This window comes from Apodemus sylvaticus, chromosome 2, assembly GCF_947179515.1.
Source record: "Apodemus sylvaticus chromosome 2, mApoSyl1.1, whole genome shotgun sequence".
NCBI classification, from domain to species: Eukaryota; Metazoa; Chordata; class Mammalia; order Rodentia; family Muridae; genus Apodemus; species Apodemus sylvaticus.
Window position 1 is genome coordinate 122828620 of NC_067473.1, and position 18130 is coordinate 122846749.

Sequence of the window (18130 nt, forward strand, 5' to 3'; positions counted from 1 at the left end):
GTCCATGTCTCTAATACCATTGAGACCTGTGAAAACCCTACTGCCGTGTGAGATGGAGAGAGGACTGCCTCTCCTAAGGTAGTGTGGGGAAGAAGAAGGAGATACAGGACAGACCTGGAGCATGGCCGGGTTCTGTAATCATTTGTGACACATGCTAAGCACCGATAGGATCTGTGAAGGAAGGGAACAATACGCAGGAGAATCCTTTCACATGTCTCTGTGGGCACCCTGGAGAATCATTTGTTAGTTCCACTTGACTGTATCTGCCAGCTATCCCTCCGGAAATATCGCCTTGCTTCAGATTCCCACGTGCTGCAGATGGAAACCCATCACCTGCCTCTTTAATGACATACCTAATACCTTCCTGGCTCTGTTCAATGCTGAAGGCCTGGGCTGCGTTTACTACAACCTGAAGAACTGGTGAGTAGGTCAAGGGAAGTCTAGCCTCATGAAGTAAGATGGTGACTGAAGTTAAAGGAGGAGTGTAGAGAGGCCTCGAGGCAGGGTGAGGCTGTCCCGCAGGGACACGTTGTTCTTTGAGAGTCAATTGCTGGGTCCACGTTGCATTTCCCACAGGAAGAAGGAACCCACTCCAAGTCACCACTGGGTACCCCAGAACACTAAGATCTCCAGTCTGGGTCAGGCACACAGGGCTTTTGTTGTTGTTTTCTGAACTAAGGACCAGGACCTCATAAATCCTAAGCAAGCACTCTGACACTGAGCTACATCCCCATTTCTTACACCTGGGAGAATCCTTTAACTAGAAAAAAGTTACTTACCCAAGGAGTGGGTGATCAAGATGAGTGATGTTTTGTTACTTTCCTTGTTACTGTGACAAAGCCATTGATGTAACTTGAAGAAGGAAAAACTTATTTGGACTCACAGTTTTAGAGATGTTAGTTTGTCATAGCACAGTGGATTAGGGTGGTTCTCATCCTCGTGACCTAAGAAATAGACAAACAGGAAAGGATCAGAGCAAAATACAGCCTTCCCCAAGATACAACTCAGTAGCTAACTTCCACTACCTAGGCCTTATGTCCTGCCTTTTACTACCTCCTAATAATGCCAGTGTATTATGAACTCATTGAAGGATCAGTCCACTGGTTAGGAGAGAGCCCTGAGGAGCTGCTCATTTCTGAATGCACAGGTAGACCCAGAGGCATGATCCACTAATCTAGGCATTTCCTCAAGTTGACATTTCAGGTTAACCATCATGCACAGGGTCTCTAAAGAGCAGCACATATTCTTGACAGCCCCAGGGTTGATTTTTGTCTTTCTTTTAATAAGCTGCCCTTTGGAAGAAGTGGCTTCATGCTTCCATGTTCTAGTTCACATTTTGGTGCTTGATATCTTTGTGCCAGGCTTCTGGAAGACAGAAAAAATTAAATTTCCATCTTTTGGGTTTTACTTGAGCCTACATTGCCTGCCTCAGCCTGTCCCTTCTCCATAGACACCACCACTAGCGTCAGCTGGTGTTAGAGTCTTAGACCACAGTAAGTGGAGGGGTGAAGCTGCCCACAGGAGTCTTCAGACTCCTTCATCCCCTCCCTCAGATTGTGTCTGGTAAACTTTCTTTCAGACTGGGCAGATTCTCCCAGCCCTGCCCATCTGTAGCCTGTAGTGATGAAGGGGTTCTCTCAGGGCCTATAAGTACTTTCTATGTCTCGTGTATTTCCCAGCTGTCCATATGTCTTGGTTTTGGATGAAGAAGGTGGGATCACAAATGACCAAAAAGGCTACATAGTCCACAGGTGGAACTGGGCCAGCAAGACAGAGACATTGCTCTCACTGGAGTACAAGGTACATGGGCTGCATGGTAGGAGTGGCTTCCACAGGCTCTCAGCACTGAAGGGAAGTGCACTGCCCGATCCGATGCAGAGGTCATGAGACAGTCAGCAGTGGTCCGGAGTAGGCTCACTTGCTTTCCGCCAGCCAGCAGCAACGGTAGACTACCGTGTTAATCCTTCATGGCAACCTCCTTCCTATTTGATTTTTATATTATTTTATTTTATTGTAAAAATATCCTTCATTTTGTGAAGCATCATTTATAGTAGTTGACAGCTTTATTTTTAATAATTTTATTATTTTTTAACTTTCTTAGAAATTTTATTCCTTTTATTTTATTTTTGTATAAAACTGGCTACTGAAGAGCCAAGCAATACTTGAAAAGTTGGAGAACTCAGGTTCATTTTATAATAGCTGGCTTAGATTCAGCTCATGCTCTGTAAATCCAGCTGCTCACTTTGTAGGGCTTTTGTTTGTTTGGTTGTTTGTTTGTTTTATTCAGCTTTTGTAGGCTGTATGTTAGTTTTTAAATTTCCTGCTTACTACCTGGCCATTTTCAGGTGTCTTTGCATTTTATGCCCATGGATGGGAACTTTCACTGTACTTAAGCTTGTCTGCAGAAACAAACGTTATGGGTAGCAGTTAGAATAGTCTATCTTCTCAAGTAAGACAGCCAGCTGTGCCAGCAGGAGCACAACAGGAGAGCTTGGCATGCTAATGCTACAAGTAAGGCTTTGATTCGTTTGCCTCCATATCTCTATAACTCTTAGGGCATGATTGGTATTCAGCTATCAGAGTTCAAGTCTGTAATTTAACTGAGGAACATATTTAGTAAATGTACGGCATGTATTTCTTTTCTTGTGTGTGTGTGTGTGTACATGTGCACATGAGGGCATACCATGGCACACATGTAGAGGTCAAGGACAATTTGCAGGTGTTGGTTCTCTTCTACCACGTGAGTCCCAGGACTTGAATTCAGGTTGTCCATCTTGGCAGCATGTACCTTTACCCGCTGAGCCTTCTTGCTGACCTTAGAGCTTTTCAAAAATAGTACCCATTGTGTGACTTTCCTGAGAAGATGTGAACAAATGTCCACTCACTCTAGATAGGGCACAAAGCCACAACCAAAGGAACATTTCTACCAGTTTGGCTTGACAAATGAATTTATTGGAGTTACTTCTCAATGTGTGAGAGAGAGTTACTTAAAAAGCCTGAATGGCTCAAACAGCCATCGCTGGCATGCACAGTAGCCCACCAAAGATGTATCCTGAGAGTATTCTACACAGCTTGTAGGAACCAGTGTCGTTCCAGACAGCCTGGTTGGTTCCAGAGTCTCCTCCCCAGAATCATTTCTCTCTTGTATGCTCTAGGCAAGGGGCCCTGTGAATCTTAGGTTTTGGCTTTCCTGAACTTGGAAACGTGTTTATTTCCTATGCGTTAGGAGCCTCTGTCGTCCCTCAGGACAGTGTTTTCATTTGGAGGAAATTACTGCACAGTAATGCCTATCTGTGGCAATAATATAGACAGGCTGGCACTGAACTCTTATCTTTCTGCTCAGTCTTCTGATTGCTAGGATTATAGGTGGGCATCACCATGCCCAGATATTTAGCACTGTGCCTTATCCTGGAGCTGCACAGCAAAGGTCTATGCGGTCAGAAGTAGCCTGGAATAGAAGGTGGCCCATAACTTATAACATGGAGTGACAATGCATGCTTCAGAGGTGGGGGGAGGGAGGAGAGGTCTAGATAAAATGAAAGAGCATTACTCCTAGAGGCTTTGTGTTAAGTCTGGCGTGGCATGGTTTAAGAGTTCCTATGTGCTCTTGTGAAGGAAAAGGGACACAATGAGTAGACATCAGACTCTCGGGCACCAGGCTCTGGGTAGATTGTATGCTGTCCTTTTTGTTTTTCTATTTATTTATTTTATACATGTGAGTACATTGTCGCTGTCTTCAGACCCACCAGAAGAGGGAATTGAATCCCACTACAAATGGTTGTGAGCCGCCATGTGGTGGCTGGGAATTGAACTCAGGATCTCTGGAAGAGCAGCCAGTGCTCTTAATTGCTGAGCCATCTCTCCAGCCCTTGCATGCTATCTTTAACTAGTTTTTAACTCAAATACATTCATGACAAGCTTATTTTCCCTTTCATCATTGAATATAGTTACAACAGCTGTCTCGAAGTCTAATGTGTGAAGACCTCTGTGTCCTGGTTGTGCCAAACACAATCAGTTTCAGTCACTAATCTATTGTCCTGAGAATGGCTCACCATTTACTAGTCCCCCTTCTACCTTAGAACTCTGGGTGACAGACTGCCGCTGCTGTGCTGTGGAATCTCAGAATACTGATGTCTTTTGTGAAAATGGTATTGGATAGTCTTGTTCTACAAGGCACAGAACTTGATCAGGCTGAAGCTATGAACTTTTCCCCATTAGCAGTAGACAGAAGCTCAAAACACTATATTTTTAATTTCTCTACCTGTGAGCTATCTTGAGAATGTCTTCTCTTGCATGGTTCAGGGACTGACCAGAAATATGAACAAGTTTGTACACAGAATTCTAGTCTCTCCTCAGACTCACTCCTCCAGAAGTCTTTGCATACTTTCCTGTGACTTCTGCTGCCCAGGTTTTATTATTTGGATTCCCTCACCAGAAGGCAATAGCTGTAGCCATAACTGTGGCCTCCAGGCTAGAGCTTTGAGATAGACATTTCTCTCGTGCCCATCCTTTCCTAAGTCTTAGCTCTTCACAATCTGCTGGGCATGGTTCACTCTTCTCAGCCACTGAGTAGTGGTTTGGGGGAGCTTTGTTTTTGCCTTCTTCAACTTTTTAGTTACCAGTGGGAGGGTCAACCTGTTAGGGGCTGGTTCAACTCTGAAGTAGGAGCAGCTGCTTAGCTTTTAAGCTAAGAGCAGGAATGCTCAGGTCAGCCTCAATGTGGAGGATTAACAAGAAATAGAAACCAGAGCTAGAGCTGACTCAGCACTTAAGACTGTTCTGCTCTTGCAGAGGTCCTGAGTTTGGTTTCTAGCACCCACACTGGACTCACAATGGCCTGTAACTCCAACGCTAGGGGATCTGAAGGCTCTGCTCCCATCGACATCTCTGCACCCACATACATATAACCTCCTAACACATACATAATTAAAAGTAATAAAATCTAAGTTTTGTTTTTTAGACAAGGAAGGATCAGGAAATGGATGAGTGGAATGACTAGTGAGGTTACTAGCCAGATGGAGCATGATTAAAGACGTTGGCAGTGCTGTTTTTCTTAAACAGGAGACATGTCAACAGATGAATGCTAACATTCAGGAATGAACTGTAGAGAGAGATGAGGATGGAAATACTTCAAGACACCCTTGGACTAGGAACAAATATGAGAATCTTAAATTAATTTTTTAGTTAGCATACAAAATAACAAGTTTTAATAACATTTTGCACATATATATTATTATGTCCTGTACAGTTTTAGATGTGCTGATTTGGCTCAGTGGAATAACTATCTGGGACCTATAATTTGGCTTCTGATCTGAGACAAGAACTTGGAGAGAACAGACATCTATATTGTGGGCTTTAAGAGAGGGCAAATACCCAGGGAGCAGGACAATAAACAGCAGCTGTACCATGCTAAGCCTCACTACATATTTTGGCTCGTGAAGGATGCCCAGAACCCTCAGAGAGTAGCTCTATTATCATCTCCAGACTCAGAGAGGGTAATAGATTTCTCTATAATTACCCAATTGATAAGAGTCAAAACTGGAATAGAACCTGGCCCCTCAGCAAAGCCTAAGTTCCTGATTCCATATTTCTCTAGACAAGGAGCTGGTAGTTTCTTTTAAGTATGAGTGATCAGCAAGTCCGAAGATATCCAGAGATGTGGTACATCATGGTTTATTGTCTGTGGGATACTGATAGGCCAGATCCAGATGATTGAGTGCACGAGACAGAGACTCAGTAATGAGACAATGAGTCCCTGACTTCTGGGCCAACATCTGGGCTAATGAAAGAAGGATCAGAGAGCTCTCTTGATTCAGAACAGCCTAGGGGTGTATCTGTAGGTAAAAAGATGTAGGTCAGAGCACTGTGTAGGAACACAGTGGTGGAGGGTTGCATGCTCTGTGGCCTTGCAAAAATAATGCCCAGAACTAACAAGCTGTCGAGAAGTAAACAAGTCACTCTGCTCTTCATGCTCTGATCTATCTTCTCATGAGAGGCAGGATGGCATAGAAAGACTCTCCTGCCACTAACAGTGTCATTTGGCTAGGCGGTGGTAGTACACACCTTTAATCCCAGCACTCTGGAGACTGAGGCAGATGGATCGCTGTGAGTTTGAGGCCATCCTAGTCTACAGAGCAAGTTCCAGGACAGCCAGGATTACATAGAGAAACCCTGTCTTGAAAAAAAAACAAAAATCATTTGAACTGAACTGTAGCTCCATACCTATTTCATGCTGAAGAGTCAGGGAAAATGAACAGCTTACTAACAGAACAAGATTCAAGCCAGTTTAGGCTGGAGAGATGGCTCAGCGGGTAGGAGCACTGACTGCTCTTCCAAAGGTCATGGGTTCAGATCCCAGCATCCACATGGTGGCTCACAACCATCCATAAAGAGATATGACACCCTCTTCTGGCATTTGAAGATAGCTACAGTATACTTACATATAATAAATAAATAAATATTAAAAAAAAGATTCAAGTCAGTTGGTACCTGAGTAGTTGCTGTCTGATCCAGGACCCACGATGGTATCCCAGTGCAGTCCTACAGGACTCAAGCTGACTCCCCTGTCTGGCACACCTGGACTGCTTTGCAGCTGTTTCCAAGAGTGAGTTAGAAGAGAAGGAACAGGGAAGGAAGGCATTGCTGACTTTCTCAGTAAATCTCCAAAAGGACACTGGTATTCTGTCTTCTCTATGAAAGTTAGATTCTAGCACAAGATCCAGAAAGTTTACACAACTCAGCTCCAAGCTAAAAATGATCTGTGCCTTGGGCTTGGGAGAAACAGAGATTTTCTGTGCTGCTGCTGTCTTTCTCTGCAGGTGAATGAACAAATGAAGCTCACAGTCTTGGGGCAGGACTCCATCACCGTCACCTTCACCTCCATGAATGAGACGGTAACACTCAGTGTGTCACCCAAAAGCTGTCCCCATAACGTGCTGCATGACAAACGGGTAAGGCAAAGTGGATGAGCAGGTAGGGCATCTAGCCTTGACCCAGGGTGTCTCTGCAGAGCTGGCCATGCCAGGGCTTCTCCTGCTGCCCCATATGCAGGGCTCCTTAGCAACCAGGAATGGAAATGTGTCAGAAAAAGATTCTGTGTCTGAACTGAACACAGAGTCTGCTTGTGCCTCACTTCCTGAATAGCACACAGTGAAGCAATGACTGGTATAGCACCCTCACTCTACTAGTATGCCAGGTAAGCTAGAGATGGCCTGGGCATAGGAAATGGTGACTCCCACTCCATGTACACAAGGGACTTGAGCAGGTCCAGCTATCTGTGGAGAAGTTCACATCTGTGAGAATATAGATTCCATAAGCAGAGAGATGGCTGTACTTTCCCATTATTTTTTGAGAGGATAAAAATACAACAGAACCTTTTTAATTCCAATCTTCCTATGCATTGGTCTGACTGTGGCCTGGCCAAAACAACATCATAGAAAAGATAGAGTAGATGAATAAGATGCCATCCCCAAACTTTGAGGTGTCCAGAAGATATCAGCTGGCATGGAAGTAGGACTGGGCTAACTGAGAGCTCATGTGACGAGGCAGACCACTAGATTTCATCTGTTGCGATCATTGCTTGGATTGGTTCCTAGGACTAGAGGCAGTTTGCCCAGTGCCAGCCCTGTTTACACTTGTCCACCTGCAGGAATCACAAATAGTATTGTTTTTCCCTTCATGGCATCCTGGCTGGAATGATCAATTCTAAGACCCGACCTAGGTGTTCTTAAGCTATGGGACATTACCACTGCATGCCATAAGCTCTTGGGCTCTCAGAGACAGCTGACTACCTTTCAGTTACACAGAGACATAGGGCAGGCATTCACTGCAGATCCACAGGATATGAAGAAGACTCTTGATACTCCCAAAGAAAAGCATCATGCCTACTTTACCCATTGCATTCTTTCCAGCACCATCTCTCTTTCATTGATTTATTAAAAAATTCAGCAAACAGCTGTTAGCACTTGCAGTGTATCATGATAGCTGCTGGAGATGTAGAAAGGAAGCTTCTTCCTGGTCTGGAACTTTCAGTCAAATGGAAGGGATGAAAGAACACATGCCAATTATGGGTCCAGACTGGTTCACGCTATGTAACGGAGGCATACGGGAGCTTCTGAGACACAAGGGAACAAGGTGTTTACCAAAGCTCTCACAGAAGCCCCAAGGACACCTGGGTGCCTGTGAGCTCAGACTACACCAGCAGCAAGAATTCTAACTCCAGTGTAGTTAGGTGCAGTACAGAGTATTTGAATAGCACATGGGAAAGAAAGAAAGAGAGGAAGGAAGCAGAGGTGGCAAGCAGGTAGGCTAGATGAATGAGCCGCCATGCTTGTGTGTCGATGCCTCTCTCATGTCCATTTGGCTCCAGGTTCTTCTAATGGTCATTGTTAAATGTGCACTATGTCTACTTAGTCATCTTAGTGTGTTCTGAGAACCATGACATAAGCAACATAAAGATCATCCAGAGGTCTGAAATGACTCTCAAGTCTGTGTGCTCATGTGCACTCTCAGCCTGGGAAAACTAAGTAATTCAAATGGAGTTTTGCCTTACAGTTTCCATGCAACTGTAGTGAGTCAGAGCTAGAGCCAAGCTGTGCTGTCCAACTTGGCAGACACAGTACCAGTCACACAAGGCTGTCGAACCTTTGAAGTGCAAGGAGTACAAATTTATTGGAAATCTCAGTGAAAACACATTCTGTGTTTCAAAGACTTAATGGGAAGAGAATGTAAAATTTCTCAGTAATTGCCAATTTTTATTGCGTGTTAAATGATCATTGTAAATATACTCAAGAAAATAAATATATTATTAGAATTAACTATACCTATATGGCTGCCAGGCATTAAACTGGCTCACATTGTATTTCTACTATACTGTGCTAAATGTGGAGGGTAGGTCTCCATCAAGGGGCTCACAATGGCACAGCCTGACAGGAAGTAGAAGGATGATAAGTTATTTAAAATGACACAATAACTCAAGGAACATGACTATCTTGGGGATATTCAACACAGAGATAAACAGGTCAATGCATTAAAATAGCCTCAGAAAACATGTTGCATTATAGATGACACACACTAGTAACAGAGAAGGCTGACTTGCCAAAAAAGCATTCTGTCTATAATTGCTTCTATTTAAAAAGGCACGGTATCTTCTACAATGTATATTTATAACTAGATGAACAGAAACAAATGAATAAATATAATCATTTCCTGTGAGGAGTGGGATTCCCAAACTTTGTCCTGAACAACAAGGTTCAGCGTTTCAAGTTATTTTTGCATGAACGCCCAGCTCAGATAACTAGTCATCTTGGATTCTTGGAACTGGCAGTTTCAAGGACAAAGAAAACTTTCAGAGCATTGAGTTTGGCAAAGAGACCAGGTTAGGAAGAGACCACACAGGGCCTTGGTCCAGGCACTTTCCTGGTCTAGCTTAAGTTTCCCTATCTATATAGTGATGTGTAGAGGCTGACCAACTTTAACTCTATCCTGGCATTTTCAAGTCTTTCCAACCACAAGTCCAGCTTGTTTGGCTCTGGTTTTGTAACAATGCATGGCTACCTAAGGCTGGGACTCGGGGAGGATAGAATCTCTGTCACCAGGAAGCTCATTTAAATGGTTTCCCCAGACACCCATCCCAGAGAGAGCCACCTGTCATGGCGACAGGCAGAATGGCAGTCCCAGCTTTTATAGCCCTGGGGCCTGGCTCCTCACTAAATATTTCTATCTAGGCAGCACTTTGGAGGCGAGGCGATGCTTCGACTTAAATGCTTTATTAGCTCAGAGTGCTGCCTCAGATCCTTTTTGGAACCAGTGTGGATATAAATTACAAATAAATAAATAAAATTAGCCCAGAAGTAGCGGCTGGGACTACTCAGAAGGATGACTCAGGCTTTGCTAACAGAGGCCATCCTTTATGGGAGTTCTTACCAGCTTAGCCCTTGTCCTGATTATCCATCTACTCCTGTTCCTACTAACTCTACCTGATGCTTAAAGACTACAGAAGGAACCTTTTCAGACTTTTAATCTGTTAAGTGAGCAATAGAAAAAGCATAGAGCCTACTCTTCATGAGTCAGCCATGTTTAGGGATAGAGGAACTGAAAACTGAACAAGGCCCCAGGCAGACACGATGGGAATGGGTGGATGTGGGAGGTTCGTAGAAGGCAAATGCCCCCGGCTGAAGAACCAAGGGAAGGCTTCTGGGGGAAAGAATGATGACAGTGAACCCTGGACTCTGGGCATGGCTCTCGGTACCACGGAGGCCTTTGACTATTTAAGCAGCTTCTTCAGGAAATGAGACCAGCACACAGAAGCTTACTGGAAATGACTGCTTTGAGGACTGGGGCAAAGAGAGGGTGAACTTCAGGGAAGCAGATACAGAGGTATCTGGGATACCCCAGGAAGTCCTGAAGCCAAATGCCCCTTCAGAGTAACCCCAGTTCCAGGTGAGAGCCTGGGCCTTTGTGATGTGGATGACCTGCTGCTGGTGTCTGCCACCTTGGCCAGCTTGTCACTCCTGGCTTTTCAGCTAGACGTAAATAGCATTTACTGAGCACCTTCTGTATGAAATCAGAGGGCACCAAGACACAGCCCTTACCTCCCCAAAGCTTGCAGCTTAGGGGGACAGAACAAATGTACCCAGTTAATTAAGTGCTAACTTACCTTGCAGTCATATATCACAGTGGGAGTCAAGGCAAAGGGTCATCCTACACAGTAGAATCAGAGAAGCCCTCTACAGTGGGAGAGTCAAGTCCTGTCTGGCCCTGTGTGCTGAAAGGGCTGGGTCAAAGAGAGGCAGAGATGTATTCTAGGCAGGAGGACTGGTTGCTTAGCCTTCAGAGCTGAGTCAGTCCTGCTGAGCAGACAGGCAGCTCCCTGAGGCCAGGTGACCACTGCCCCCAACCCCATTTGCCTCCCTCCAGCCAGTTCGCAGAATCAGCCTCATGGATGAAAAGGTGTCAAAGATAAACAGAGCCCTGATTGAGATCAAGAAGCGCTTTCAGAAGACGGTGACTCAGTTTATGAACTCTGTGTTGCTGGCAGCAGGTAAGGGCAGAGAGGTGGCCAGGCCTACTGGAAAGCCTCTCAAATCTTGGGTCACCTGCCCCAAAGTTGAGTCTTTTTCACCTCTTAAGTTTCTGCCTTCTAAGAACACAGCTGGGACTGGTGAATGGAGATAACTTTAACTTCTGAGCTCTCCCACTAAGTGCTTTTTATGTTATTTTCCTATTTCTCAGACTTTGTGCATTCCTCTGTGTCCTTTCTGCTTTGTCCCCTGTGCCCTCTGTCATCCTTCATAACTGGCGCTTGCTCCTCTCTCTCCTGTGGATGATCTCAGAAGAGAAAACTCTAGTCACTGTACAAGACTGTCGCGGAGACACAGAGCACTCTCAGGCCGCATGTGAGAGGCTTCAAGCACTTCCGTGTCTGTGCTTTCCGCTATCTGGCAGCCCTTGGGAAGAAGGTGCTGCTACCTCCTAGCTGGGACTGCAGCCATGCTCCCACACAGCTTCTACAAGGGGTCTCTCTTGTGCAGCAGAGACTTGGTTCAATTGTGCCTTTCCTTTGTGAGACTTCCTTGACTTCCCTCACAAAGTGGGGTTCCCCCACCTCTTCCTGGTGGTTCCCATGGCTGCCAGATAGTTCTGAAAGTTCTCCACACTGCTCTAGTTATAAATCTTGTTACCCAGTTTTGTGAATATCCCCTTGTTTGCCAACCCCCTTTGTCCTCTGTTACAAGTTCTCAGTGGCAAAGGGCCTATCTTGGGTTGTCTTTATGCCCAGCATCCATTTAATAAATGCTTGCTAGGAGAATGAAGGAGCAATAGGTCTCTGGCCTCAGAAATTTCTACTGGACTAAGTAGAGAAGGCAAGACTAAAAAAAAAAAAAAACAACCAAAAAACCCATAACACAGCCAAGAAGAGGATGAACTCAGCTTCAAGCTTCAATGTAGAGACCTGAGAGACTGTATTCTCAGGGAAGGGAACACAGGATGTACTGAACCTCACTGTGGAGTATTGTAGAGATCATGAGGCTCACAGTGCATCTGGGGAAAGTAAGATTGATGCTGGCTCATACAGAACAAGTAGAAATGAGATGTGTTCATTCACAATGACTGCTGAGTAGGGCAGTGTGTTAGATGCAGAACAAGGCAGGCTGGACCGGAGCCAGTGAAGGTCAATGAGTGTGGATTAAAACACTCCGATGGTGCAGCTGGTAGGAGCCAAGAAGCAGAGTCAGAGGTGACCTGGTAGTTTGAGAAAGTAACAACAGCATTCCTGTTGACAGGTCTGTTCACCTTAGAATATCCCACCCCAAAAGAAGACTTAGAAGCTAGTCGGGTCAAGTTGAAATCTGGGTCTAATCATGATCGGATCCGTAAGACAAGTTTATACCAAGGAGAAAACCTTATTCGAACCCAGTCAGCCCGACAAGACTCCGTAATTGACGAGGCATTGAAGGAGGAATCTGTACCCATATCCTTGGTCCGTGTTCGAAAGAAGAGCAGCAAAGCCCAGGTCAAAGTCTCACTAAGGTTGGCTTAGTCCTTCATTTCTTCTGTAGAGCCAGAGGATGCAATGGGTAGAACAGATGCAGGGGGAACCACACAAGCCCCTCTCTCTGTACCTCCAACTGTAGAGGTGGAGAAGAATAGGAGATTAATAGGTGTTTAAATGATATCTTTTATTTTTGAACATTTATTGTGTATGTGTGTACATGCATATGGGTGCACACACAGCATGGGATAAATGTGGAGATCAGAGGATACCTCAGGGGATTCAGTTTTCTCCTCCTCACTGTGTGGGTTCCAGAGATTGAACTTGAGTTTTCAGGCTTGGTCACAAGCACCTTTATTTGACAAGCCATCTCACTGGCCCCAAAATGATGCCATTTCAGATGGCAATGGGTATAATATGAAAAGGTTTCAGAACTCTGTGATGCATTACAAACTGATCACAGGCCAGACCTACCCTGGATGCCTAATTTTTATCTGTTTTAAGTACATTTCATGACATATGAAGTGAGAGGAAACGCAGTGGTATTCTTTGGTGATATTCTATTGGAGCACAGTCATGTCTGTCGTTTTGCACCACCCATGGCTGCTTCCCCATAGCACGGAAATGTTGAGTCTTTGTGGCTGAGTCCATCAGGCCTCTGCAGCCGGGACACTTACTTTCTCAAGAGTCCACTACAGAAAAGACTAACCCATTTCTGGGACAGTCGCTATGCGTAGGCAGGCCAGGCTGCCTTCAGTCAGGGTGTCAGGAAAGCTGTTGTAAAGTGATATTTAAAGGGGAGGGGTGAAGGCTAAGAGGAGAAGACGCCAGACCGGGGCAGCTCCTGGAGGCAAGAGCAAGCTCAGGAGGTGCATGCTAGGAAGGGGCTGGCAAGATGGCTCCACAGAGTAGGAGAGAACTGACCCCTAAAAGTTATATTTCACACCTTCACACATGTGCTGTGGCACAAATACGCATACATGATCAATGTCGTGGTGAGAACTTTGGAAGTGTGGTTTCTTTTAAAATACACAAATATTATACAAATGTTTTTGTTTTTACCCCTGGTGTGGGACGTGGGGCTGCTTCAGACTGGCCATAACAGCTGACTATGATTTGCCCCATGCTCTCCAGCAGGGATGTGATTTTGCCAGCTGCAGATAGTTTTTGTGATTGTGTAATGTTTGGAATTCTGTGGACTTTTCAAGGGTATATAAATGCTAGGACCCTGAAAGGTGGCGTGAGTTGTTGGTTGGATATTGGTCACTGTTTGTTAAATAGCCATGCACAAAGAAGAAACAACAATAAGAAAATAGATAGCCCAACAGTGAAGATCAAACTTGCCCCAGGATCTAGACACTTAAGTACTCAAAGGATAACACTGCCCTCTTTCCCCTCTATCCTAGTTTCTCTCCTCTTTAGCAGGGGCTTAGGGTGGAAAGTCAGTGGAGAAGAGAGGAAGAAAAAAGAAGCCATAAAGTAGCCAAAAAGGCAGCTACACATTGTAATTTTTAAAATCTTTTCTTAAAAAGAATGAAGCCTTTCAAATGATTTCCCCTTTTCTAGCCCCCCACTCCCCGAAAGTCCCATAAGCCCCCTTTTCTCCCCCTGTCCTCCCACCCACCCCTTCCCACTTCCCCGTTCTGGTTTTGCCCTATACTTCTTCACTGAGTCTTTCTAGAACAAGGGGCCACTCCTCCTTTCTTCTTGTACCTCATTTGATGTATGGATTATGTTTGGGGTATTCCAGTTTTCTAGGTTAATATCCACTTATTAGTGAGTGCATACCATGAGTCACCTTTTGAGTCTGGGTTACCTCACTTAGTATGATGTTTTCTAGCTCCATCCATTTGCCTAAGAATTTCATGAATTCATTGTTTCTAATGGCTGAATAGTACTCCGTTGTGTAGATATACCACATTTTTTGCATCCACTCTTCTGCTGAGGGATATCTGGGTTCTTTCCAGCATCTGGCAATTATAAATAGGGCTGCTATGAACATAGTAGAGCATGTATCCTTATTACATGGTGGGGAATCCTCTGGGTATATGCCCAGGAGTGGTATAGCAGGATCTTCTGGAAGTGAGGTGCCCAGTTTTCGGAGGAACCGCCAGACTGATTTCCAGAGTGGTTGTACCAATTTGCAACCCCACCAGCAGTGGAGGAGTGTTCCTCTTTCTCCACATCCTCTCCAACACCTGCTGTCTCCTGAATTTTTAATCTTAGCCATTCTGACTGGTGTAAGGTGAAATCTCAGGGTTGTTTTGATTTGCATTTCCCTAATGACTAATGAAGTTGAGCATTTTTTAAGATGCTTCTCCGCCATCTGAAGTTCTTCAGGTGAGAATTCCCTGTTTAACTCTGTACCCCATTTTTAATAGGGTTGTTTGGTTTTCTGGAGTCTAACTTCCATGTGCATGTATGCCATGCCACATGCATGCTCACAGTACATGCATGCCCACAAAATAAGTAGATAAGTATATTTAAAGTATATATTTTAAAATATGAAATTTTCACAAAATAATAAGAAAATTCTAATCACATGGTTCAAGTGCACAGACCCTGTAGCCACCAAATCAGGAACAGACCCTGACCAGCCCCTAGGAATCCCTCTATGCCAATTCCAGTTTTTGACTCCTTCTTCCTAAGTTCAAACATTGTGAACACCACAGATTAACTTTTAACTTTATTTAAATGGTTGTATGTGGTGTGTTTTCTTGGAGTATGACTTTTTTCACTCAGTATTATGATTTGAGATTTACTTGTTCTTTCTCATTGCTGTAAAACAATTTATTATGTGATCATGTCAGAAATCACGCATTCTGATGTTATAGATGTTTGGTTCCTCATACTTTTCGTGCTGCCAATTGTCCTGCTGTTGGCAATTTTATGTGATTGGCAAATGTTAAGGTTTGTAAAGCTGCTGAACCAGTGTGTGTGTGTGTGTGTGTGTGTGTGTCTGTGTGTGTCTGTGTGTGTGTCTGTGTGTGTGTCTCTGTGTGTCTGTGTGTGTGTATCTGCGTGTGTCTAGTGGCATATGCACATTTGTTGTGGGGTATTGAACGTCTATCACTCATGCTCCATCATTCTTCTCCGTATTTACTTCGCACAGGGTTTCTCCATGACCATCAGGCATCCAGCAAGATCTAGCCATCCTGTCTCCACTCACTCACAGCTCATGGCTTCAGGAGTTTATGGCCTTACTTTTATTTATGTCCTGGGGATTTGAACTCAGGTCTTCATGATTGTACAGCAAACACACTTACCCACTGAATCATTTCCCCAACCCCTCGATTATGCATCACGCTGCTTCTATTTTGAAATTATTTTGTGCAAGGTATAGTGTATGAGTTGAAATTTGTTTTGCACATGGCTATATAGTTGTTTCATCAACATTAAAAAAAGAGAGAGAGAGAGAACCTTTTCTTTTTTGCACCTCTCCCCCAGACCCTCCCCAAGACAGGGTTTTTTTGTGTAACCTTGACTGGTCTGGAACTCACCCTGTAGGTAGGCCAGGCTGGCCTTGAAGTCAGAGATCTGCATGCCTCTGCCTCCTGAGCTCTGGCATAAAGGTATGTGCCACCACTGCCTAGCTGGTTTGCACCCTTCTAAAGTGTCAGTGGGTCATATTCGTGTGGGTCTTTTTCTATACTATGTTTTGTCAATATGATTAGATGACTTTCAAATATTGAAGCAGCCTTGTGTTTCTGGATAAACTTCACTCGATTATAAAGTGTTTGTTTTCCCTGTATTGCTGGGTACAGCATGCTAAGATTTTGCAAATATACCTGTGAAGGTTATTCATGTAGTTTTTTTTCTGGTAATGTTATTGTCTGACTTAACAGAACAATACTGGCTTAATTAAATGAATTGGGAAGCATTTGTGCTTATTTATGTTGAATCCAGGTCTTTTCCTTTAAATGTTTGTTGGATTTGCCATGAAACCATCCTACTCAGAAGTCTCCTTTGTACGTAGCTTTTAAAAACAAAATTGCTTTTATAAATAAAGAGGTTAGATTACTTGATTTTTCTTGAATGAATGTTTAGCAATTCATGTCTCTAATAGAATTGGTCATCCAAGTCACTGAATTTATAGACATGGAGTTGTTCCTAGTTTCCTCCCAGGACCTTCTTTTGAAAACTTCTAATGTTTATTTGGTGTGTATGAATACTCACTTGTACCACAGCATATAAGGAGAAGTCAGCACACAGGTAGGCTCTTGCTGAAGTAGGCTCTATCTCCAGGATCGAGCTCAGGCTGCTAAGCCGTGGCAGGTGCCTTTACTGGCTGAGGCCCGTATGCCCCTTCCCGATGTCTATAGTGGTGTCTCCTCTGCTCTGCTACTCTTTGCTTTATGCATTTAGGACTCGATGTTGAGTGTTGATATAATCAGTGTGTTTCTAGATGGAACATCTTCTCCCCATTATGCTCTCTTTTAATAATAATTTCTGTTTCATTTTATGCATTACAAAGCAACATATAAGTATGCACTTTATGCATGTGTGCATGCATGTGCAGATGAGTGCAAGTTCTTGTGGAGGACAGAAGAGGCTGTCAGATTCCCTGGCCCACTCAGTGTAGCTTCTGGGAGCCAAGTGTGGGTCTTCAGAAAGAAGTACCTGCTCTTAATTACTGAGCAGTCTCTCCAGAACCTTTCTATAATGAGTTTTTTACTTTTTTCTGGTATTAGTGTAGATACTCTTGATTTCTTCTAATGATTATTTGTGTGACATAAGCTTTCTTCAGACCTATTATTTTCAACTTCATTGTATATTTGAATGCAAAATACATCCCTTATGGAGAACATGTATTAAAACATAGATCATGGTGTTATTTATATTTTCAATGTATTATTTGTATTTGATGCCAATCTTATCTCTAAATGTGATGAATTGCTCTCAGGTTTCTCTCTCTCTCTCTCTCTCTCTCTCTCTCTCTCTCTGTGTGTGTGTGTGTGTGTGTTTGTGTGTGTGTGTGTTTGTGTGTGGTTGCTGTTGTTGTTGTTGTTTGAGACAAGGTCTAAGAATAGCCCATTCTGGGCTGGAACTTCTATTTTAGCCTCTTGAGTACTGGGTTTTCAGCACCACCACACACATGTTCCTATCTCTTGACATTTTAATTGTAAAAACCATAAAGAATGCTTTGTACAATCTTACTTCCTACTCTACCTTACTCCTCTCTGTGCTGCTGAGACTCACTGCAGGGTTTTTCTTTCAAGTTCCTGTGCATTCAGCTCTAGTTTTGTTTTGTTTTACTTTTTATGATTTCTGTCTCTTTGATATCCTCTGTCTGATGAGAAACTATTCTTCGGGTTACTTTAGATCTTGTTTCATAATTTGCTTTCAGTATATCTAAAATTTAATTAAGCTGACTTTCTAGGAAGTCCAATATCTAAGCTTCCTAAGAAGCAGGTTCTATTTATAATTTCTTTGAATACTCCTCACAACCTTTTCTTGTAACTGATCATTTTAGGCATAGTAGCTGTAGAGGACCACCTCTCTTTCCCCAGCGTTCTTTGTGCCAAATTTTCTTAGTAACTTTTACAAACTTTTTTGCAAGGGCTGTGTTTTTTATTGTGCAGTTCATGAGCTCTCTGCTCGGTCAGCCTCGCGGTCAGCTGATGACTTAACACAGAG

At 43.7% G+C, this 18130-nt stretch overlaps 1 protein-coding gene across 1 annotated transcript in view; it reads left to right on the forward strand.

The window, feature by feature from the left end:
* The window catches only part of C2H3orf20 (chromosome 2 C3orf20 homolog), a 42603-nt gene that overhangs the window by 10386 nt on the left and 14087 nt on the right, over positions 1 to 18130 (forward strand). The window contains 5 exon segments of the mRNA XM_052172617.1: positions 271 to 420; positions 1680 to 1800; positions 6819 to 6950; positions 10918 to 11041; positions 12285 to 12531. Of these exon segments, the coding sequence (XP_052028577.1) occupies positions 271 to 420; positions 1680 to 1800; positions 6819 to 6950; positions 10918 to 11041; positions 12285 to 12531 (774 nt within the window).